This window comes from Acomys minous (genome assembly GCF_964271855.1).
Source record: "Acomys minous genome assembly, chromosome: 1".
Lineage (NCBI taxonomy): Eukaryota > Metazoa > Chordata > Mammalia > Rodentia > Muridae > Acomys > Acomys minous.
In genome coordinates this window covers 2279480-2304229 of record NC_140483.1, presented here as the reverse complement: position 1 = coordinate 2304229, position 24750 = coordinate 2279480, and the positions used below count along the sequence as shown (strand labels likewise).

General features: G+C 53.9%; 1 protein-coding gene across 3 annotated transcripts; it reads right to left on the bottom strand.

Moving 5' to 3' along the window:
- Nucleotides 1-438: 438 nt before the first annotated feature.
- On the bottom strand, nucleotides 439-24011 carry CAMK1G (calcium/calmodulin dependent protein kinase IG). Of its 3 annotated transcripts, none has more exons than XM_084790921.1 (13): nucleotides 23830-24011; nucleotides 15467-15587; nucleotides 13172-13300; nucleotides 9929-10003; nucleotides 9067-9205; nucleotides 8400-8523; nucleotides 6756-6831; nucleotides 5111-5223; nucleotides 4289-4367; nucleotides 2748-2835; nucleotides 2087-2520; nucleotides 1432-1550; nucleotides 439-1303 (listed from the first exon to the last, which is right to left on the bottom strand). In XM_084790921.1, the coding sequence occupies exons 2-12, from the start codon at nucleotides 15556-15558 to the stop codon at nucleotides 1457-1459; spliced, it is 1443 nt and encodes a 480-aa protein (XP_084647047.1). In that variant the 5' UTR covers nucleotides 15559-15587; nucleotides 23830-24011; the 3' UTR covers nucleotides 439-1303; nucleotides 1432-1456. The 3 variants fall into 3 exon arrangements, with proteins under 3 accessions (XP_084647047.1, XP_084647046.1, XP_084647045.1); XM_084790920.1 differs by lacking the exon at nucleotides 23830-24011 and adding an exon at nucleotides 22950-23060 and having other exon boundaries at nucleotides 439-1270; XM_084790919.1 differs by lacking the exon at nucleotides 23830-24011 and adding an exon at nucleotides 22950-23059.
- Between the last annotated feature and the right edge of the window lie 739 nt (nucleotides 24012-24750).

Below are 24750 nucleotides of genomic sequence, written 5' to 3'. Positions count from 1 at the left end.
GAACTCACACCTCTCCTGCCTCAGGTGTCCAAGTGCTAAGGTGCATGCCATTAGGCCTGGTTTAGCTTAACTTTTTGATCATTATTGATCACTTGTGTTGTTTTGAGCAGTGTGTCTGGTATGCCACATGCACTGCCCATTGTGTAAGTGGCACTGTGATTCTGCCAGACAGGTGAGGCAAACAAGGCACAGTCCCCCAAGGTCTCGGTATGGTAGGTGAGGCGGAGCTGGGCCTCATACTCATGGCCCACAGCAGCCATTGACGGGCAGGAGTCACAGCATTCATAGAACCTGCTCCAGGGCTTTGAGATGACTTGGGTGACTCATGTGTCCTGCACTTGGCCCCAGTATACGTTGCCTGCACCAACCTCTGGCTGTGCAGATGGGCCCAGCTGACCACGAGCTGCTTCCAACTTGAACAGATGGAGTGACACCTCATAGAGAAAAATATGTCCGTTTTTATTTGAGCACAACACAGAGCACGAAGCTTGAGGGTGTGAGGGCAAACACACAGAGAGACAGACAGTGCACCTGACGTTCAGGGGAATGGAGGAAGCCAGAGGCAGGAGACCTGGCCAACGTGAAAATAGTTCCCCGAATCCTTACTTAGGGGTGCGTGAGGTGTGTGGCTGGGAGAAGTGCGCATCGTCCACAGTCTTGGCTTTCTCCACTCCACCATGGGGGTGGGGGTGGGGCATTGCTGTGAGGCAGTGGGGGTGGGTCGGGTGGGGGGTGAGGGGGGGAGCGTTGACGTGGTCTGGGTCTCAGTGCAGTGAGAAGCTAATCCTGGAGAGAAGCATTGGAGTTGTGAGCTCTCCCAGGCCTCTGGGCAGCAGCCTGGCAGCCATGCGGGTAGGCAGGCCCTATGATGATGTGTCCAGTCCGGCCATGAGGCCAGAGAGGCAGGACTGAGTGTGCAGAGCAGGGAGTCCGAGTGAGACCCCATATGGCTTTGCTTGAAGAAAGTGGCACAGCCTGGCCAGCCCCTAAAGCTTTTCACGACAGACAACACAGACCCAGACGCGCGCTACCTATGGACATAAGCCACTGCACACAGGACGTAGGAACGGGATGGGCAGGCTGGGAGGACCGAAGGCTGGGACGGCCTCATCCTGCCAGTGGCCTCAGGGAGCATCCAGCCTTGGGGCGCCTCTGAACTTCCTGTGAGTGTGCGCCCCAGGCAGCAACAGCCCTGATACTTCAGCTCCGATGCTGCTCCTGCCAACCCTGCTCCACTGCTCTCTGTACTCCTCCTCAGGGCAGATGCCAGCTTAGAAAGACAGAGAAGAGCCAGGCAAGTCTCCTGAAAAGGGGAGTACTCGGTGATGGCAGGGATTTCACCAGCCCCTCCTTTCACCCCAGGCCTGGGACTTCCCTTGCAGACATCAGATCCCATGTTCCTCACCTCAGGCCGCTGGCCCCAGATCTTACCTGAAAACTGCATGGGCTCCTGGGATCACATGATGAGACACACCCCAGTCTGCCCGGCCCGGCAGTGGGAGCTGCCACCGGCTTTCACTGGTGGCGCCATGACTTCTGACTTGAAGTTCCTGGGAAGGAGACCGAGTAGAGGCCTTGAACTATTTGGGGCAAGAAGGAAAACGGGGTGCTCTTCCCAGCCGCGGCATCTGCCCAGCCATTGTGAAGTTCTGACAGCACAGACCGTGCTGCACAGACCTCCAGGGCTCCCTTCCTCCTTCCTGCGCCAGTCAGGGAAACTCTGGTAACTCCAGAACCCAACGCTTAGTACTTCTTAGTCACACACCTGCCTTTTCCTTTTTCCAGTACTTGGGGCTGAATGTCCCCCGCACGTGAGGCAGGAACTCTCCTGGAGGGCTGAAACCCAGCCTGCCTCTCCACTAGACTTTAAGACCCCAGGGAGGTTTTTTTATAGATGAGTAACTTCCGGCCAGAGGCGAGACATGGTCAGCGACTGTTTCTCTGGCTGGTGGCTGGTTTCGCTTTTCTGGGCCCAGGGTGATGCCTAACAGTGGGCCTGACCTTCGTATTCATGTCCTTCAGCAAGTTTTCCCAGCCCTCCTGGAGTGTGTGGGCAGGATGAGGCTGACCACCCGGGACTACGTACTGTTTTTTGTTGGCCTTTCTGAAGAGGGTAGGCTCGGAGCAATAGGACGACTTCCCCTTGTTTCCAATATTTAGACAGCTGGAACAGCAGCCACAGGGCCCAGTGGCTAGGGGGCCCTGTTGCATGGGCACTAGGCTACTGCTGATTCGCAGAGAGCCGTTGACCAGGCAGTTGAGTGAGCGGCCACCAGGAGCTGAAGGCCGCGAGCTGTGCGAGCTGTGCGGGCAGGGCAGTTGGGTCAGGGCAGGAAGGGGTGTGGTTGGGTCCAGGATGGGGGCCTCTGTGATGGTGCTGTCATGGGAGCCTGGTCTGGAGACTTCAGGGGCTGGGGACACAGGTGGCCTGTTCTCCACCTCTTGGCGGGCACTGGTGCTGTGCAGGTTCATGTGTAGTTTCCTCATGTGATGCACCACTGCGGCTGCGTTGAAGGCTTGCTGCGGAAGCAGGGGAGTGTCGGCTCTGCTCTTGCAGAGGCTTCGGGGTTCCAGTTTTTTTCTCCCTGGGACCCTCTGGAAGCCAGCCTGCCCACTTCCCAATTCACAGGAAGCAGAGGGCACTGCTGTTGCCCGGGGGAGGGATACCCTAGGAACCCCTCCACCAGCCCCACAGTCCAGCCTCCCAGGGCCCAGGACAGCACGCTCAGCTTCTGAGCACAGCTCACCCTCCACTTGCTCTTGGCAAAGTTCTTCTGGATCTGGAGGCTGACAGATGGGTAGATGTCCCGATGCAGGGCCGTGTTCCCGTCAATCCTAGCATGTGGGAGGGGATTTGGCTACCAGGTGGCCCTGGCTCCCAGCCAGAGGTTGGACAGGGCCCTGTGCATGCAGGGCCATGTTCAACTGACAGGATATCTCAGGAGAATGTTGACTCCAGCAGGAAAGGACTCCTACATCTCCCTGGGCAGGTCATAGGGTCTTACGCTTTGGCAAAACCAAACACATTTATAATAGTTTTGGCAAACTGTGGTTTTGGGGACTGGTCTGCTCATCACCTGCTTTTTGCAAGCAAAGGTTCACTGGGTGCAGCTATGAGCACACATGGGTGTTTTCCATGGCTGTTTACGTGTTCCTCGGGAATGCTGAGTGGGTGCCACTGATACCAAAGCCCAGCTGTCTATCAGCTGCTCCTTTACAGCTACATATAAGCCCTGGCTCCACAGGGCACCATGATTAGAAAAAGTCCCTGTGGGCGGAGCTCTACAAGACGGCCTTATGCCCTTGGCTCTCCCCCTTGCCTCTTGTTCACCTGTCTGAGTGTTCCTCAGACATATGACATGTACATAGCACAACCATCAGGGGACCTGAAGAAATGAGAGGGATGGGGCCCTGCCCACCAGGAGCCTCTCTTCCAGCCATGTGGTGTTTCATGCCATGGGCTGGAGAAACTCATGGCAAGCTGTGCAATTAAGAGGAGAAATGGAAGGTTTGTGTGGACCAAGAAGGCAGGGCTGAGTTCAGGCTTGGGATCTGGACCTAAAGGTGACATGGAAGTCAAGAGGAAGGATCTGCTCTGTGGCAAAGAGTGTGGTAAAGAAAGCCTGCGGTGAAAGGAGGAAGTAGGAAAAGAGGTCCCGCTCCTAGGCCTGTCTGAGTCAGAGAAGGCTGGCTAGAGCCACGGGCACTGAAGGAAAACAGGCAGGGGGCAGGTCAGGAAATATCTGGAGAGACAAGGACCCCATGCCTGCTGTGGAGATGGGAACATTGTAAGTTCTTGAGCAGGGGACAGGGAAACACTCACATCCACACCCACACTCACTCACATGCGCGCGCACACACACGCGCGCACACATGCACATACACATACGCACACATGTGCACACACGTACACACACACACACACAAACACACTTCGCTATCTGCAGAACTAGGGGTTGCCTTAAAACCTCCTGGATGCTTGGCATGCCGCTAGCACTGAGCTACACCATGGCACTGTGCCCCTCAGGACAGGGGTGCCTATTTAGTAACTAGCTCTCAACATGGTACGTTGTGGGACTCTGACATGCAGTCTGAAGACAGGAAGTGCTTTGCTTAGAAGAGCGCTGAGCTGGCCCCTGCCAGTCAGACTGGCCGCCTGGGCATGATGAACACCTGGCTCAGAACTGTCTTTGATGTCTCAGGGCGGCTAGCTCCGGGGGTCCTGGGAGTTGGCTTGGTTTTGGGAGCCGGAAGGGAGAACATAGAGCCCACCCCGTTCCTGTCTTACCAGGGGTGTCTGAGGGCCTTCTCGCATGTGTACCGTTCATTTGGGTCCTTCTCCAGCAGATGGCAAATAAAGTCCTTGGCTGAGGGGAATATCAGAGACTCAAGTAAGGACCAGGTTCATGACGGACAGAAACTCCCGTGGCTGGTGGGTGTCAGGGAATATGCGTCTTTAGCTAATCTTCCAAAGAGGCCACTGTAAGAGTCTTAAAGGAAGGAGAGAAAAAAAAAATCCCAACCACCTAACAACCCAACATAAGCCACCAAGAAGAGAGATCTAGGCAGCTCCAACCACACACAGAGGAGAGCCCTGCCAGTCACGTCACACCATTGCGCCTGCACTCCGTGCGCATGCATTTGCTGGGGGAACACGTGGCCTAACATGTGAGTGTTGGCTCTTCCAGCTCTGACCTCCACCTACCAGGCCTCACAAGCGTGCATGATTCATTTTCCACATACAGCGTGTGTACCGCCTTCTGTCACACACAGCGTGCACGCTGCCTTCTCCCACACAAGGGTCTGTTGTGTCCTCTTCCCTAATCCCAGGCTGTGCCCCTGCCTGTGTCCTTCTCTCTGCCTGTCCTACTCTTGGCCTCTCATCCGACTCACACCCTGTCATCCTCACCCTCTTCCCAGCACTGTGCCCCTCCTTCCCTCCTTCTCCAGGAAAGCAAGGCCTGGGGCCCTAGCTTCAAATACTTCAGTTGGCCTTTGAACCAGGCAAAGGCTTCTCTGCCTCCCTGGCAGCTTCTGTCTGAGCCCCAGGGCCTGTCGTCTCCATTAAGGTATTGGCTCTTGTAGCTTCTGCCTTGTCCCCCGTACTCACCTGACTCAGAAATGTCATCCCAGAACGGAGACTCAAACTCATAGTAGCCTTCTTTGATTTTCTCAAAAAGCTTTGATTCCGTTTCCTCATAGAAAGGAGGATAGCCACACAGCCTGCAGGAAGCCGGGAGAGGGGGGGTCTGTGAGGTATTCCCTCCTCCTCCCTGGCCCGCCCCTCTTTCTTCCAGCCTCCCGCTGCTGTGCACATCCAGTCAAGGAGGGTCTCAGAGCAGCAGTGTGAGCCTGCCTGCTCCTGTGGAGAGCACTCAGGAAGGACTCTTTGCAGGATGTCTGCCCACTGAGCCCTCACCCCACCCGCTGGCTCTTGGTGTTCCCCACAAAGCACCCTTAAGAATGAGGGGAAGCATGACTAGGGGTTAAGCTGCCTGGTCGGCTTTCTGAGGCAGGGTCTCAGGCAGCCTACGTTAACTCCAAACTTGCTGTGTGGCTGAGGGTGACCTTGAACTGCTGCTTCTCCTGACTCCATCTCCTGAGCACTTGGCTTGCATATTGTGCTGCCATACTCAGGTTGTCTTATTTTTATCTGTATGTTTATGTGTGTCTACGTGTCACCTGTATGCAGGTATGTACAGAGGCCACATGAGGGATCAGATCCCCCTGGAGCTGGAGATACAGGCCTGGTGTGGGTCCTCTGGAAGAGGAGCAAGTAATCTTAACTGCTGAGTTCTCCCTCTAGCTCCCTCCCCACCACTTGGTTTATAAGGTGCTGGGACTGAACTCAGGGCGCTTCATGCATGCAAGGCAGGCACTCTATCAGCTGAGCTACACGCCCAGGCCCTGGCCTAGGGGACAGCTCAGGAGGATATTATTTAAGTAAATGAGCTACAGAAGAACTGAACTAAGAGGCAAGTGTTATTTCCCTAAGAACAAAGCTGGCTGCCATGGGGGAGGTGTGTGGGAGGGAAGTCCACCACCCGGGAAGGCTAGGAGAGGGGGTGCTGAGCTGAGTGTGTGTGGAGGAGAGGAAATGCCCCCAAGAACCTTCTAGTTCATGATGGTGCCTTCGGGTGGTGGGTGTCACTGCTTGGTGGGGAGGCTGACACACTTCAACCTACATGGTTCCTAGGCCTTGATCTTTCATTTTCTTGATGCTTCTACAGAGCGGCTGGAACTCATGTTTACACAGAGGGTGAGAATGCAGTGGCTGGGAGCAGGGTAGCCTGGGGGGCTGAAGAGTGAGTGAGTGTGGGCTGCGGTTCCGTTCATGGCTTGATGAAGAAGCTCATAAGAGGGCTTTGTGTGTGTGCGCGTGCGTGCGTGTGTGTGTGTGTGTGTGCGTGCGTGTGTGCATGCGTGTGCGCGTGCGTGTGTGTGTGTGTGTGCATGCGTGTGTGTGTGTGTGCGCATGCGTGTGTGTGTGTGTGTGTGCATGCGTGTGTGTGTGTGCGCGTGCGTGTGTGTGTGTGTGTGTGTGTGTGTGTGTGCGCGTGCGCGCTCGCGTGTGTGTGCGTGCGTGCGTGCGTGCGTGCGTGCGTGCGTGCGTGCGTGTGTGTGTATGTGCGTGCGCGCTCGCGTGTGTGTGCGTGCGTGCGTGCGTGCGTGCGTGCGTGCGTGTATGGAGAGGAAGAGGGGCAAGCTGACCCTGGGACTTCTCAGGGAACGCCCCAACGCCAGCTTCTACTCACAATATGTAGGTGATGACACCGATGGACCAGCAGTCCACAGCCTTACTGTAGGGCTTCTGGGCTAGCACTTCTGGAGCTGTAGGAAAGCAAGGGTAGGCTCAGGGCGAGGGATGAGAGAGGAAGCCCAGGGGAGGAGCAGAGAACAGGAAAGGGATGGGAGGGAGGGGGATAGAAGGGTAGGTAGGGAATGGCTGTGAAACCGAAACAGGCTCCCAAAGGCAGGGACTGTCTCCCCAAGGAGACTAACTCTTCCTGAGAGGACAGTGTTGCTCCTCCGCTGATCCGGGAGTTCCCGTTAGCTGTTTGCCGTTTCTAACTCCATTTATAGGGCCCCAGCTTTGCGGCTCCCATCAGACTAAGCACTCTCTGAGAGCAACCCCTGTCTGTGCTCACATGGAGGGTCCTCTGGCCAAGGTTCCAGTCCTTGCCTTCGGAGCAGGGACCTGCGTGGTGGCATCTCTCTCCCCCTCTGCAGCATGAGCCCTGGGAGGCAAAGGTTCCCTACCGTAGTCATCTCAGGAAGCTCCCAGAAGGTAGCTGGAACTTGCTCATCTATGCCTGGTGCCTGAGCTTGAGGGCTCAGTAAGGCATGAGCTGTGCCTTCTTCTGATTGGGAGAGCGAGGCAGAGAGCTGCCTTCTGAGTGTATCTTAGTACTGGGCTTAGTACCCACAGAATTATCCATCTTTGGGTGAGTGGCTAAACTTCCTGTAGGAGGGAGTGAGCTCTTTCTGTAGGTCTGGCCTCTGCCTCCCATCTTCCCAGGCCCATCAGATGATGGCCAGCTACACAGGGTATTCTCTCTCCCTTCCTCCTCTCTGGTCCCTTGACTGCTGTCACTGAGTGCCCTGGCAGCTGCTTCTCTTTTTAGGAGTTCTGGCAGCGGAACGGACAGGCACAACATTCATGCCCATGTGCTTCCTGGAGTTACTTGAGGGGCCCACACCCCTTGGGCTCAACCTCATCCAGGCTTCTACGAGCTGGGGGTTCTAGTATAGGAGGAAAATATGGGGTAAGTGCTCCACCCCTCAGCTCTCTGCTAATGTCAGGGTTGTGATGGTGGAAGAGTATGCCTAGAGTCTGTTGGAAGGGTTCAGGGCACGGTCTGTAGAGAGCAGGATTAGAAGGCAGATGATTGGCCAAGGGCTCTACCAGACAGTCCCTCAGGGTGAAAACATCCACACACAGTTGCGAGTTATACCACAGCTGTGCTGGCCAACTTAACCCAAGCTAGCGCTATGTAGGGAGAGGGAACGGTTGAGGGGTTGTCTCCATCAGATTGGTGTGTGGGCAGCTTTGTGGGCCCTTTTCTTGATTCAGGATTGGTGTGAGATGAGGTGCCCAGCCTATTGTGGGCGGCTTCACACCTTGGCAAGCGGCACTGGGTGGTGTAAGAAAGCAGGTTGAGCAAGCCATGGGGAGCAAGGCAGTGAGCAGCGTTTCTTCACGGCCTCTGCCTCAGCTCCTGTTCTAGTTTCCTTCTTGAGCCCCTGCCCTGACTTCCCTTCATGGTGGACTGTAAGACGTAAGATGAAACAAGGCCCTTCCTCTTTTGGGTACGGTGTTCACTACAGCAGCAGGAAGTAAGCTGGAACACTAGTGGTTAAACAGACCAACGGCCCCCGTCCACGGCTCCTGGACTCACCCACATAGCCTGGGGTACCACAAGCCGTGGACATGACTCCGTTCTGCTCCATCTTGGATAGACCGAAGTCAGTGATCATGATCTTGGAGTTCTCCTCAGGGGTGAGGTACAGCAGGTTTTCAGGCTGCCAAGGAGAAGATACACAGCATAGGAGAGAGCTATTTGAGCAGTGTGCTGCTCTTCCTGATGTGGGGTTTCCTAGGAAGCTAAGCCCTGGGCTCCCAACTCAGAGGCCACACCCCTTCCCTATTCCTTCCCACATCCCTCCTATGTCCTCCTTGCGCCCTTGCTATTGCATCCTAGAACTCTGCATCCTGCTTATTATGGTCTTGGCTTTGTGCCTCCCTACTCCCAGCTACCGTAGATGGCATTTTGAGGGACCAAACCCTTGGCCACTTGTCTCCTATCTCCCAAAGCCTGCTGTGGCTTAGACCATTAGCGCTTGCAGAGCTTGAGTCTGACTGTGGCTGTGGGCCGTTTTGACACCTTGGTGGGGGTTCGTGAAAAGGCTAAGGTGGAGCTGAACAGCGATCTACGCTCAGCAGAAGGAATCTTAGGGCAGAAGCAGCCCTGTGGGTCCAACCAGGCCAACACGCCAGGTTGAGGGTTCCACTTCTCAGGCTTTCTGCAGCGCCATGAAGGTCCCCCAGCACTCCTGCCTTGTCACCTTCAGGTCTCTGTGCACGATGCCGTTCTCATGGAGGTATTTCACTGCAGACAACACCTGCTGGATGACCAGGCTGGCGTCCTTCTCTGTGTAGACACCGCGCTCTAGGATCCGGTCAAAAAGCTCCCCTCCGGAAACACTGTGGGCACAAGAATCTGATTCCATATCACGTCAAAGGCCACACACTTCCCTGTAGTCATGGGCCGTAAGCACAGGCAGGCACCCTGAAATGGGAGTGAGGGTGCAGGGAGGCACACCCCTGCCTCAGAACACTCCTTCTAGGTGTCTGAGATGGTATCACTAGGGGTCATTTAGTTAAGGCTTTGATTGATCTCTTTTTGGAAACCTCTATTATAATTCAAATGGCACTGGTTAGAGTAGCTGGGAAAGCTAGGAATTCCTTCCTATGGATACTTTCCTTGAGAACTTTGTTCTTCACAGGGAATTGGGACCATCTACCTGGGGTTTCTACTCTCACAATCACTCTGTCCTATAATGATGTTAATATGTTTACTATCATTAAAGTGGTGCCAGAGAAAGGTCCTGGTGGGTTACCTTATGCCTGGCATTTTACTATTCAGTGGCAGCATGCTGGTGAAGTCCCAGAAGACCTTATAGGCAGCAAACAGCATGAACGGGCTCTTGCCTGCTCATAGGAGCTACCCTAACAACAGCTGCTAGCCTGTGCTGGCACGAACCAACTCAGCAGTTAGCCCAGTGTGACCCTGCGGCCCAGCACCAGACGCACACTGACCCAGAAGGGCAGCATCTCAGAGTCACTGAAGATAGCTCTTTATCTAGTAGCTGTTCTCCCCCACCCTCCCCTCCCATCCTCGGTGGGGCGAGCGCCATCTCCACTTACAGCTGCATGACCAGGTAGTAGTGGGTGGTGCTCTCATAGATGTCCTCCAGGGTCACTATGTTTTCATGCTTGATCCTGGGAAAAGGTAAGAGTCCTGCGATGGGTACAGGGTTCCGGGGGTGGTCCAAACAGAGCAAGCAGACTCAGAGTCAAAGTTTCTGTCAGACCGTTTGGATGCTACGTGTAAGGACTGGGTCTCAGAGAAGCCTTGCTGAGGAGGCTGGCACAGAGCAGCTGAGAATGAAGGACCCTGTTCTGATGTGGGCAGCACTGTCCCACGGGCTCAGTGGCGGGGGGGGGGGGGGTGTCCAGACTGAATAAACAGGGCTGAGCTGAGTACCAGCCTTCATCTCTTGGCTCCTGTGGATGCCCGGTGCCCAGCTGCCTCATGCTCCCCCACTTCCTCTCCATGGTGGACCAGATCCTTCAAACTGTGAGTCAAAACAAACCCTTCCTTTTAAATGTGATTTTGTCAGGTATTTTATCCTAGTAACAAGAAAAGTAATTAATATAGCAACCATAGAAGAAGTGTCAAGATATGAAAAAAAGCAGCTTCTGATTTCCTATGGAATGCCTCAGATGAGTGAATGATTCTCTGTCAGGACATTTGTCTCTAAAGGACATAGAGCAAGTGTTCATCTATCTATCTGTCTATCTATCTATCTATCTATCTATCTATCATCTATTTTTATGTTATATCTATCTTCCGATCATCTATTTATCTCTCTAATTATTCTTTACATTGTGGTTCTTGGTTTCTTCCCTCTCTCCCTCCCTCCCTCCCTCCCTCCCCTCATTCCTTTTTGCAGGGTGTTACTATGTAGCTCAGGCCCAGGCTAGTCTGGAACTCACCATGTACACTAGGCTGGCCTTGAACTCACCATGTACACTAGGCTGACCTTGAACTCACCATGTACACTAGGCTGGCCTTGAACTTGTACTGACCCTCCTCCCTCTGTCTCCCAAGTGCTAAGCTCATTTTGCACCATGCCCAGCAACATATTTTTAAAAAATAACTTTCCTTTAAAAATTACTTATGTGTGTATGTGTATGTGTACTCATGTGTCTATACATTCATGCGTGTGTGCCTGCATGTATTTATGTTCAGCACATGCCTGCAGATGGCCGCAGAGGCCAGAGGGTGTTGGATTCCCTGGAGCTGGAGTTACAGATGCTTGCGAGTCATCTGATTTAGGGGCTTGAAACTGAGCGTGGGTCTTTTGCAGTATTGCACTTTTAACTGATGAGCCATCTTTCCAGCCTTCCAGAAACACATTTGGATTGTTACTGGTGGGGGCTGTGGCTGCCACTGGCACCTACAAGGTGTAGGTGCAAAGACCTGAAAACAGCCCACAATGCACAGGCCATCCTTGCCTGCATGCAGGCTGCTGTGAAGTGCTGCCCTAGAGGTAAGCGGAAGAGTCCTGGCAGGGGAGGGGCGAGGCTAACCCTGAGGCCTGGGCAGGGAGGAAGATTGCCTCCAGGAGAGGCTGATAGTGAGTGAAATGGGCCTAGGGTTCCACCTGGCTCCAGCTTTCTCAAGTCCTCACTTCTATTGTTTGGTTAGTTGGTTTTGGACTGAAAAGAAAAACAGGGTCAGCCCTGTGAGTAAGGTGTGCAGTACATGAGTCTGCCGACTTGAGTTCGCTCCCTGGAGCCCACGGGAAGAGCCTCAGACCTCCTCCTGCTGCATGTGTGTTCACACATCGTGTACACATACACACACAACAACAACAACAACAACAATAATAAATACATTGCAAAACTTTAAAAATATTTTTAAAAAGAAAATGCTTAGTATAGTGCTTGGGGAAGGGTATAGGCAGTGGTAAACCCCAGAGCTGGTACTGTGCTTCTTAGAAGGGCTCCACCAACCTCGGACGCTGGTGATGCTCACATTAACTTCCTGATTATCCACGCACCGACCCGATATGTGCTGCATCTCGAGGCTGTTAATACAGGGCAGTGAGGAAGACCACCAGGCTCTTCCAGGCGGAGAGAAGTACACATCTACAGTCCACATGTTCCCTCCAGCCAGTTTCTTCCAGTTCCCTTGAAGTCTGTGTTTTTGTCCTTTATTCTGAGCAATAGCATCACCTGCTAGCTAGCAGGGACCTGGCTTAGTCTCAGGGTCACCTTAAACACCCTGCTCTTCTTTGCTCTTGTTGATTCATCCTAATGGGGGCCGTTTCTTTCCTTGAGACGTCTTCCTGTCTTCACCGACTCCTGCCTCTCCTGTTTCTTACCCTGTCTGTGTAAAGGCTGCGAGGGTTTTATAACGGTCTCCCACCCTCCAGCCTAGTCGCCTCAACCTGCCTTCCTGCACACCCCAGGTGTGTGATCATTAGTCCAACGGCTCTGCTTCCTTACTTGAAGTCCCTCCATCAGTTCTCCTCGCTCAGAGAATAGAGCCAGCGTCCTTGATCTGCCATAAAGGATCCTCTGCAAACCCTGCTCCAGTCGGCACACATTCTGTTCTCGCTACCTGTCCTCGACGCTACCCACACAAAGCTGCGGGGGTTCTAGGACATACTCCCCTGTTACACATCCACGCTTCTGCACCAAAGTTTGCCAAGCTCTTGAATTTCCTTTCTGTGCTGCTACTGCCTCCTTCTTGCTCACAAAATTCTACTCATTCATCAAAGTCTTTCTTCTTTGAGAACATATCTAACAATTCACATTCATCAGACACCTGGGCCAGAAAAATGAGTCCGTTGCCTCCACACAGGACTTCCTGCTGGATTGCAGCCAGCCAGGTGGTTCTGGGCACTTCTCTCCGGCTGCGCAATGCCCGCCTCAGCGAATGGATCTGATCGGGTGTCACCCGGCACACACTGTAGGCGTCCCACAGGCTCACCGAAGCCCCACTGTGAACACTGTGCGTGCAGCCTCCCCCCTCAGCTCCCAGGCTGCTGTGGGTTTGCTCTGGATCCATCCAAGGCTAATTCTCGAGTCTCCTGCTGTCTCCTCAGTTACCTCAGTGATTCCTCCTGCTGTTGGCCATCAGGTGGCTTTTGATTCTCTGAGCTAATCACTCTCTGGCCGACATGTACGAACTAGGGAATTCACTAGCCAGTTTGCTGGGGAAACAGTTCACCTGCCTGAGCTTAGCTGGCTGACTAACCCGACACAGCAATTCAAGGGGCACAAAGTCTGCAGGTGTGCACAGCTTCTGTTTGTTGTCAAGGTAATTTGGAAAGGGAGGGTCAGAATCTCACAGCTGCCCCGCAGATGCCCACTTACCTCTTCAACACAGCAATCTCATTCTCCAGGCTGCTGTCCCGGAAGGCTGGTGACTTCTTGATGCACTTCAGGGCAAAGAGTTTCCCGGTCACCCTCTGCTTCACCAGGAACACCTCTGAGAAAGCTCCTCTGTAGGGAAGAGGCCAAGACAGAAAATGTAGCTCTGATGAAAGAGAGCATGCAGGAAGCCAAGGGGAGTGCAGAAGAGGATTGTGTGGCCAACAGCAGCGTCCACGGTCACTGTGGACTCAGATGACTGGGATATGGCCTGGTGCGCCAGTGTGCCCTTTCCCCTGTCAATCACATGGGACAGACTTGGGGACCAGGAGGCTGCTTTCTCCTCTGTAATCCCCACACACTCTGAGCCATGGACATTTATCTGCATGGTAACCCCCATCAAGGCTTGGCAGAGACAATGCACTTCCCATTGGTGTGGTGCAGTGTGGCCAGCAGTGGTTGCAGGAGAGGACAGGCTCACATGCAGCGAGAAAAGAGAGACTCCTGCCTCAGTTTAATTAGCTTTTCTTTATGAATCATCTGATTTAATTCGATGGGGTCTTATTGCTTTCAGACTGCTCTCAAATTCCTAGGATCATGCCATCCTCTTGCCTCAGCTTCCCAAATAGCAGGGACTGCTGGTGACTACTCTGATTGTGTCCTCAGAAGATGAGGACAGGCTACCCTCTCCGCCATCTGTGGACTCTGGGTGTGATGGATGGGAGCCAGCAGGATTTGACATGGGTCGGGGGCGAAGGTCCCTGGAGATGAGCCACCAGGACGTCAGGTAAGCTGGGGCTGGGAGCTGGGGCTCCAGGGGTTGCGTTGGAGTCTTAGCTTCTGAGGTGAATGCTGTGCTGTGCTGCTGGGGAGTGAGGACAGGCAAGAAACCTGGGCGTGCCCTGGACAGATGCATTTTTTTTCTCCTGCTGTGTTTGAGTCTCTGATGGCTGAATCTGGAAGTGTGGAACTAAAGGAGACAGGGACAGCTGGGCAGCGAAACGCTAACAATTGGGTGCTGTAAGAGGGAGGCTTTCCTTGAGGGCATCCCACCTTTCCTTTATGCCTAACCCACTTTAAAGTGCAGGGCCTTAGATGGCTCTTCAGTCCCTCCAGCTGTGCACAGTGCTGAGGTGGCTGGCCTCCCCGAGTGCCACAAGAGAAGGCATACCTGCCTCTGGAACATCTTCCTGAAAACAGTGAGCATCAGCCCTTGTCGACATGGTCTTCCCGCTCCCACCTCTTTTTAGTTTAAGGCAGCTTAGCAAATAATCTCTGATTCACTTGTGAGCTTGTCTCTTGCCACCCGCCACTTTCCAGCCACACCCATATTGGCAAGGCCCTTGAAGGAAGGCCAGGGCTCTGACAACCAGCACTGACACTGCGTCCCCCCTGTGCGTGCAGAGCCGGAGGACAGCTCCCTGTGTGGAGACAGTCTGAGTCTCCTCTCCGTGGTGCCTGCTGCCTGCCTGTCTGCAGAAAGTGTGGGCATCCGTCACTGTCTGAGGTCACAGCCTCCTGGCCAGGGCGGGTTGAAGTGACACTTTTGCAGCAATGGCTAGAAATCTTGCTAGAGGGAGCAGCCGTGGACTCCTCGCTTGCCAAGGTCCAATTATTCCTGGCTCATTAGCTGACCAGCTGGGGCTCTGAAGAGGCGAAGACTGGTGGCTGGAGTTGCTGGCTGGTCTACGTCAGAGCCTGTGACCTCCTGGGGACAGGCAGGGCTGAGTGGTGAGCGCGCCCCAGACATGCAGTCTCACATGGAGCCAGCCAGCCGTGTGATTGCTGTTCAGGGGAGGCCCAGACACCACGGGCTCCAGTGATTGCAAAGCACTGGAACAGGAGAGGCGGGGTGGGTAGGGGCTGGTAGGGGTGAGGAACCCACCACTCTCTCTGGACCACAGAAGCCCCTTCTCATGTCAGAAGTGGACAGCAAGGCTGGCTTGGTCACATGACAAATCAAACCAGGAAGCCAAATGGGAGGTGCAGGAAAGATGTTTCAGAGACACTAGATATGGGGAAGTGCCCCCTAATCCATTCCTTCTGTGAGCAGGCTAACAGGATCCTCAAGTTGCCACAGATCCAGGAGTATGTTCAGGGGGGGGGGCACTGGATACAGAATCTGGGGGTATGGAGTGGCATCTCCCGAGGGCTCCAGGGTATTAAAGTGACAGCTATTTTCCTGTTTCTGGAACCCAGGGCCATAAAAGTTGGTCTAAGTCTCATAGCGCAGTTGAGAGAGTCCCAGGGTCCAACCCCCCTCCCCCCGTGGCAGGCCCCCCAACCCCCAGGACTTACGATCCCAGCACTTCCATGAAGATGAAGGTTTTCCTGATGTTGGTGGTCTGTTTCTTCCAGGAGCTGCAGTCCTCCTCCTCCTTTCGCCCCATCCCCTCCAGAGTTGAAGCTGCCGGGGAAGCTTCGTGGGAGGAAGGGAGGGAAGGAGGGAGGGAGGGAAGACAAGGTCTGATCAGAGCGCTTCTCAAATAACACAGAACAGGTTGCAAAAGAGTCTCAAGCACCCAGATCATGACGTAATGGCCAGAAGGAAAGACTGGCAGCCGAACCTGGAAAAACGGCAAAAATAAGACCGTTCTCCCACGTGCTTCCTAAAATTGCTAGAGCAACTTCCCCGAATGACTGCTCTGTGTCTGCTTGCTAGATGCAACAGGGTGTAGATCCAGGGTGGAACCCGGGCAGAGATCTGTGCGTTAGGCAGTCAGTCCATTAGCGGAGGTGCACAGCATACAGACTCACACGGCGCACCTAACTCTTGGGCTTCTGAGCTGAGCCCAGGAAGCTCCTGTGTTTATTCAGACACCCGAGTCAGCCTGGCTCCTTCTCACCACAGCTCTGCCTCCTTCCCTTGTCCTAACTCCTACCTGCATCGGCTTCTGTGAAGGAGCAGTGTTTCCCCTGCCTCCCTCACAGCGTGCACAAGGAGCTGGTAGGTTTGTGCTAGCAGTTGAACTGAAGCATGTCCTCACGTTGCACCCACGCTCCGGGGCTGCACATACTGATGCCTGTGTTCCAGGGGCTGGATGTGTGATGGTGGACGAGCTGGACCATGGCCCTCTTTCCTCCTTCCTGACACAGCCAGGCAAAGGAAGGAAGGAAGCAATGAGCCAGCAAACTCCCATGTAGGTGGCCAAGCGACAAGGGACTTGGTAGGCAGTAGGGACAACAAGGGTGCCTTCAGCTAAGGCCAATGGAGGCACTGTTAGCAGGTCAGGTTGATGCTCAGACTTGAAGCTGGCAAAGGAGTCAAACAAAGGGGAAACTGCACAGAGCTGCTTCCCTAGAGAAAAGGCCAGGAAGCCAGGATAGCAGTGTGCACAGCTACCAAGTATCTGAGAGCGACAGTGAAGACACCGGTTCTGCCAGTGCCCTAACCCTGAACCTGACAGGGAACTGAGAGAATATGTCTAGGGGTTACTCCTTGTAGGCAGTGGTGCTGATCCCACTTTAAGTCCCTGAGGCCTTTTAGAAGGCCGTGGAGATAGTGCAGAGTGTAAAGTGCTTATCTTGCAAACACGAGGGCCTGTGTTTGATCTCTAGGAAAAGCTGGGTGGGCTAGCGCACGCTTGTAACCCCAGCACTGCGGAGGTGGGGACAGGTCTGTCAACTCAGCTTATGGCTGGGACAACTTACTCTACTCAGTGAATTCTAGGTCTCAAACAAAACCAACTCAACCAAACTAACCAACCAAACCAAACCAAACCAAACCAACCAAACCAAACCAAACCAAACCAACAACCAAACCAAACCAAACCAACCAACCAAACCAAACCAACCAACCAAACCAAACCAACTCAACCAAACCAAACCAAACCAAACCAACCAACCAAACCAAACCAAACCAACCAAATGACCAAACAACTGAAGTATCCGAGGAATGACAGCTGAGGTTGTTCTCTGGCTTTTAACCACGTGCACACTCATGTGTACTCACACATATGCACACAATGCTGTGCTTCTGCAACTCTGTGCCAGGTGAAAAGCACAGGTTGGGACCTGGGTTTAACCCCTCTCCCTGCTCATCACTCTATATTCATGTCTCGGACCATGTGGAGCAGGTGCCCTGAGGATGATGAAGAGGATGTCAGCTTTGCTGGATGCCATTTGCAGATTATCAATTCCAAATCTCTCAGGATCCTTGGTGTGTGTGTGGGGAAGGGGGATGCCCGGACCCCTCCTATCAAGCAGCCAGATGAGGAAGGGGAAGTTTTGTACTTGAGTTTGTTTCACAAAGGCGTGTCAATCTTGTGGCTGGACTACCTAGTCTCTGGGGACAGTTTCCTATTGGCTAATACCCTATGGGTGGGCGGTCTTGAAGAAGGCAGGACACAGAAGTGGGTGTCCAAAGGCGTACAATAGACAAGATTGGTTTACATGCCCTCCCCTTTCGCTTCTCCCCTCCACAGAACAACAGGTTTGCAGGGTTGAGAGCCTGGGCACGGAGACCTGAGACGTGCACATCACTCCCCCTGCAGGAGCGCTGGGAAATGACTGCCCGCTCTGCTGGAGGCTCCCAGGTCTCATTAGCTGATCTGTGCTCAGTGTTCCTTCCTTCCTATTGCTCCTAAGTAGCTTTAAAAACACAGCATTCTTAGCTGAGGCGAAGCCATAGAAAAACATCTTTGCCGCCCACCACTCCTCCCATACACCGAGTCCTAACAACTTAGCTTTATTCTGTGTGGAGCACTCAAAGGCCCAGCTTAGGGGCTGGACTCCCACAATCTACATTGTCACGCAGTCCTCCTGGCAAGGGCGCCCAGCCCATGTGGCTTGGTCACAGGTGGGTAGGGAAGGGGCTGTCCACACCCCGACCTGGGCCACGCCAATTTCTACTGCAGCCTTCCCCGCCTCTTCGCCCCTGACTTCAGCAGCCTAGGTTCTGTCAGAAGGGAAAATTCAGACACCCCGAGCTCCAATATTAGTTGCTTCGCTTCCAAGGCGCTGAGCCTCACACGATTGCCCAGAAGAAGTGGCCACTGGGTTTCAGAGCTCTGAGGATTTTTCCCAGAGTCCTCTGAGGCTGAGGACCAACTTCACTTCCATGGAGGCCTTCAGTCGGCACCGCCCGTGTTGGCATGTGTGTCTGGTTCATGGCCTTCACTCAAAGTGAGATTGTTGTGAGCGCTCTGTTCCAAAGACTCCTGGCAAAGAGCATGACTGTGTTCATATAAGATCATCTCTGGATCATTGAGGAAACACTTCCATTCAGTGAGCGTTTATTAAGTACCTCCTGTATGCCCAGTACTGAAGACAGATGTTTCTATGACACAAGCCGAGCCCTGCAAACACCTGCAGTCTAGTTGGGAAGAGTGAGTGAAACTAGTGCAGCTTTGTCTACGTGACTAGACAGGTGAGGAGCTGGGCGATGTGCCCCCGGGACAAACACTCTCGGGATGCACCCCATCACCGAGGCTGCTCCACCCAGCCTGAGCCCTGGAGACTGGTCACCCATGGCTTGCTTCAGATAGGAGCTAAAGATGGTGTGAAGGGGGGTGTGGGAGCACCCTTTGCACTGTCTGAGCCTGCGCGGATGGTGACACCCCAGCTGAGGCCCTCCACGTGAAGTCCTGTCTGAAACACAGCGGGAGCGAGGCAGAACGGCAACAGGAAGCCAGATCGCCTTGTTTTGTGTCACACTGCCCTGGCATCCGACGTAGACTAACAGGATCCGAGCCCAGTACCTGGTCAGTAGAACCTGAGACACTCCGCCTAAGCCAGGCCACTTCTGCCTCTAGCTCCCTCTCCTGCAATGTACTTGTCACTCTGAAGCGGGTGGCTTCAGGTAATCCTTCCCCACAGGGATGAAGACAGTTTTGCTGTTGTAGCTTTGGTCTGGTCTTCCTGGCCTCTTGGGGGGCGGGGAAGCACTTCTTCCCAGAGGACAGGCAGGACAAGTACAGCCCTGGCATGTGTGAGCCCTCCCATGCTTCCTGGACGGGTGTCTGACCCATGTTGGCATCCAGCCTGCCTATTGATGAGATTCTGCTGAGAGATGCTCGGGCCATGAGCCCAGCAGGCATACAGCCTCTTGACGATGCCCCATAGGGCTCACCGTCCTCTCCCAGCTCCATCTGGTCTGGGCCTGTCCTACACCAAGATAGAACTCCTGGGAGGTGCTGCATGTCTGCAACGTCCTCCTCACTGCCATCACCAAGCCCATGTGTGCCAGGCCACGTCACGACCCCACGCTTCCTGGATCCTCTCTCTGACTCTTGCCTCTTGCTCCACATGGCCTCCTCGTCTATGTAGGACCATTCAAGGAGTTGATGTTGCCCTGCTGGAGGCCCAAAGGCATTCAATCCAAACCCCGTCCCTCCACCCCATGCACACAACTCAGCGATGGCATGGTGCCTCTAAGCCGGTCTAGACAAACCAGAAGGGCGAGGACAGGGATGGAGAATCTTTTAAGTAACATCTCCGTGGTTCCAAATGCACAGATAGTGCCTCTCAGTTCTACTCCACAGGGGAGACACTGGCTGGATTTTAGCACTCCTGCCTGGGGCTTCTCAGCAAGGAGGTGCAGCTCTAGCTATCAGTGATCCTAGATGGATCATGGTACCCCAAGATTTGCTTTTCTCTTCTGGTGCTGGGGGTCCAGTCCATCCAGAACCTCCCACACTAAGCAAGTGCTCTACCCCGGAACTCTGCCCCCAGCCATCCTATGACATCTTTGTCCTCCTCTCCCAAGACTGCTGGAGGCACGGCATTGTGGGCCTGGAGGGGCTGAGAGGGAGGTTATCAGGGGTGGCATCTTTAATAAGAATGTGTGTCCTGCCTCCAAGCAGGGGCACACAGATCCACAGAGCCACACTTACATCAGACTATACTGGTCCAGAGCATGAAAACTAGGGGGCTCTCCTGACCTGGAACCACAGTTTCCTCAATGCTGGCCTGAACCAGACTCGGAACCGCCCTCTGGAACCTGGAGTCTGGGTTGAGAGCACACTGAAAGCTCCCGCTGTGGCTTGGCACCTCAAGGCTGTGCAGCACGCGGCAGATCACGATACCCTCCGGGTGTTGACCTTTGTCCTTAGTGAGAGATGCGGTCTGAGCTAGATGAGGCCCTGAAGTCTGTTCTGGGGAGAAGTTCCCCATAAATAGATGGCTTTGCCGTGCTGAGGCTGCCTGCAGAGTCTCACTCCACGTCAGCCCCTGAAAGGCCCTGGGACTACTACAGACATGTGCTGACTGCAGTCTACCCCCGCAGGCCCCACATGGCCTTGATGAAATGATTTGATAATACCCATTAGCAGCAGAGACCGGAGTCTGCTCAGAGTACGCACTGGCTCACGCAGCAGTCCAGGCTTTCTCTAATACGGTTTTTACAAGAAATTCCCAGCTAGCCACCATCGTCCACCGCAATCATGCCCTTCTTGTGGAGTCACAGGCATTTGGTGACACCTGTGCAGCTGGCTCAAATTGTGTACAGCTGCTCACAGGTTGCAACCCAGTGGCTCATCAGCAGGCAAGACCCCAGAGCCTCCTGCTGGGAGCGACACAGGCCCATTCCTGTTACTGGCTCCATGTGCCGATTGCTGCTCACAAAACAGCTGAAGGAGGGATGCAGTTGCCCTGCGCTTTATTTTAGATGAAAACCCACATTTCCACGTTTAAGCTCAATTGAATCATCCAACAGCTTGACAAGTTGCCTTAAGGTTAGGTGTGCGCGTCTCCGCCCAGAAGCAGGAGCCCTCTCCACTGCTGCCCTGGTGGCTGAGAGGTTAGGACACAGGTGGCAGCCGGGAGAGCAGGGTAGCTGAGAAGTCGTAACCACAGTGGCCGCCTCAGCCTTCCTCATCTGCAGAATAGGAATAGCTATCTTCAATCTATTACTCAGTGCTCCCGGGAGGTCGCATGCATCATAGGGCATGTGCGTCTTCTCCAGCACCGCGTAGCACGCCTACAGCCTACAGTGCGGCGCATGAGCCAAACACCGAACATGGGAGAAGATGGGGCAGTAGGTGGTGGTTCACATCCCGGTAGGGGTGGGCATTTACTATGGGCGTGGGAGACGTGGAGCTGCTGCCCATGGCCGTCAGTGCTCTGCTAAGTCTCTCATGATGTGAGCTACATTTCCCTGAGGTTCTGGGAAGAGCTAGAAGACAGACCGCTTTCCTATAGCGTGGGCCCACGTGCAAACTCCACATTTCCCATGGTCTTCAGCTGAAAAACTAGGCATCTCTCAACAGGGAGGAAAACAAGCCGGGTATGTTTCTCCACATGCCACGTGCTGCTGTGCTGAGGAGTTAATGTCCATCATCTGTGTGTCTTTGTGTCACACCTAGATGACCACGATGCCTAACACTCATGCATGAGGTGGCTCCTCTGTGCAGGCCTGGGACTCACTGCTATTAAATGCCACCATTGGGCTGGGGCTCTCAGAAGGGGACAGCAAGGGTTTATATTGGAGAAGTGCAGAGGACAGACAGGCTGCATCAGACTGCTAGGAGTTACTAACCTTCTGGCAGGGGAGGGGGGACACTCAGGCTGTGCAGCCCCACCCCCACTGCTACTTTCTGGCCGGCAGCTGCTTTGCCCTCGCTGCTGCTCCCGCCTTGCCATGGGCCTCGCCACTGACCACAGCGGGCGCGTGCCTGCGGTTGTAGCAGCAGCCACAGCCTTCCTCAGACTTCACTGCTCCTCCTCCTCCTCCCATTCATGCGGCATCTCATTCACTTCCCGGGCTCTGGCAGGTTGCAGCAGCGCCCTCCGCCGTCACTCGTCACACTCACACGCACTCCGTGTGGCAATTTATTTCTGGCTGGGTGTGTGTGTGTATGGGCGAGAGGGAACGGGGAGGAAGAGTCCTCCTCTTAGAGAGGGAGCGTTTTATTTTTTATTTTTTTCTTTTTCTGGCTAGAATCACCCCCAGGCCTTATAGAGTAATCAGGCAAGGACTGAGCCCCCTGGACCAGGCTGGGCAGTGCTGGGCACTTTGCAGGCATGATCCCTGCTGCAGAGTCCCTGACACCACACGTCATTTTATAGCCGAGATACTGATGGGTAACAGTGTTCAGGGGAAAGTGCCCTGAATCAAACAGATAGCCAGCCATGTTGGGCTGGGAGCCCGGCTCTGAGGCTTTCAGTGTCCTTGTCGCTGTACACATGACCTGTTGCCTCTTTTCTGGAGGTGGCCAATTGGATGCCACTCATCCCTGTCCTTCCTCCTTATGATGCTGTCATTGTTGCATGGCACCTGACTTATCCCAGGGAGACGCATGGCTTCAGTGATAGGAAAAGGGCTGAGTCCCCTCTGGTGCTCAGATTCACTCTTTGCTGAAGCCGGGAACCATGTCTGTTGCCTAAGCTGCTCCTGGCTCCAGCTTAAACCCTTGCTTCCTCAGACCTCAGGCTTTCCCCAAAGAGTTTCTCATCTTTCTAAACAGGACTCTTACACACACACACACACACACACACACACACACACACACACCATGGCAACACGAAAAGGACTGGGATTCAAATGCTACCAGGACACAGGGGATGCCAGCAGCAGCCGGCTTTACAGCAGCAGTCACCTTACCCCCCTGAGAACCAGTGGCCCCGGCTATATACTAAGTGGGGGACCGGACTGTCCAGCCCATCGCTGGATGAACCAAAAGCCCACTGTCAGATTGTAAAGCGCGCAGCGGCAGCTATTACCGAGCACTCTGGTCTGTTTCAGATGTGGCCCTCATCTTTGGACCTGGTCTAGCTCAGATCTACAGGAACGAAGGCCCCATCCTGCCTGTGGCCTGGGATCTGGGGCAGAGTCTCTCCTTACCAGAAACGGAGCCTGCTTGACACTCTTGACCCGACTCAGAGATTTTCCTCATGATCAGTTGTCTGTTTCCAGAGCGGGAGGCTGGCCAGGCTCACACTGCAGCCACCTCCTCTAGTCTCAGGGTTAATGTTGTGCGTCAAACTTACGCGAAGAGAAGGGGCTAGCGTGTAGAGCAGGTAGGTGGTGAGTGCAAGCCTACTCTGAGCGCCCCACAGAGCCACACTGGGCAAGTTTAAAGCAGACCAAGCCCAGGGGAAGGGGAAGGGGGAGGGGAAGGGGCCCAGCTTATGACTGACAGCTTTAGCTTGTGTCAGTTTCCTGCATTTTAATGCAGCAGCCTTGGTCCTGGGGTGGGAAGCTGAGCCTTGCAGGGACCCTGCTGCCAAGCTTGAGGAGAGTAAAGAACAGGCTATTGGCCATGGCGTTGGTACCCACAGGCTATCCATCCCCACCCGGGATGCTGCTGTGGGCGGGTGAACCTTCTCTTTGAGAGATGGGTAAAAGACCCAGAGGTAAAGGAATGAAGGCTGGGCTGGAGGAGGGGTGCTAGGGGACTATAGGTCCTGACACCCCCTCCCAGCCACAGCCTCAGCCAGGAGCTCACTGAACTAGGCACAGTGCTCCCCTATTCCTGTCCCTGCCCACAAGTACAGAAGGTTGCCCTGGGCCAGAGCAGAGGATTATCAGAAGGCTGCCTGAGGAAGCACCTATCAGCCCCCATTCAGGCTTCTCTCCCCTGGCCGCTACAACTTACCCTTGAGACCACAAGAGCCAGCGGAGATTGACAGGAGCCGAAAGGAAGTGAGTCTTCAAACCCACTCTCCCACACTGCCAGCAAGGTAACCTCCCCAAAGCCCACAAGAGAGACAGGCTGTCTTACCCAGGGACTCAGAAGAAAGGTGCTCCAGTCCGTGATCTTGGCCAGCAAGCCTGCTCCTACAGGTCTGTGAGGGTTAGCAGCCACAGTGCTTTAACAATAAACCCAATTAAAGGGGAGGAATGCAGGGGTTTTCTTTCCCAGGACTGTAACCAGGCAGTCTTAAAGGGGAGTAAAAGTAGCTAGAGTGGCTTGTATCTCTCTGTGCTTTCCTGGGCTCTGCTCTCCCTCCCTCCCAGGGAACTATATCCACACCAAAAAAAAAAAAAAAAATTGCTCAGAAGGAACCCTTTGATGCCCGAGTGGCTGTTTACACACTGTGCATTTGTGGACACCTGTGTGTTAGATTTTTTTTTTGTCTGCATTGATGTGTGTAAACAGAAAACAGAAATGTGAGATCAAGTTGTGGGTTTCCCCAGAAGTATAAACAGAGAAGAAGAGGCGCTATCCGGGACTGCCTGACTCAGTTTCCCCTTACACAGCAGTTGCTGCATTAGGTGGTCTAAAAGGCCCTTCCCCCACCCAGCAATGGTTTCTACATCTTCTGGGAAGTGGTGACGCTTGGTGAACCTATCACTTTGTCTCTTAAGGAGAAGGGAGGCTCAGTTGGTTCTGTCCCCATGTCTGATGACACTGCTCTCCTCTACACCCTCAACCCCCATTCTGTCCCCAGTCCTAACTAGTGTGTGTGTGTGTGTGTGTGTGTGTGTGTGTGTGTGTATATGTATGTGTGTGTATGTATGTGTATGTATATGTGTGTATGTGTGTGCATATGTGTGTATAGTGTGTGTATATGTGTGTGTATGTATGTGTGTATGTGTGTGTATGTATGTATGTGTATATGTGTATGTGTGTGTATATGTATGTGTGTGTATGTATGTGTATGTATATGTGTGTATATGTGTATGTGTGTATATGTGTGTT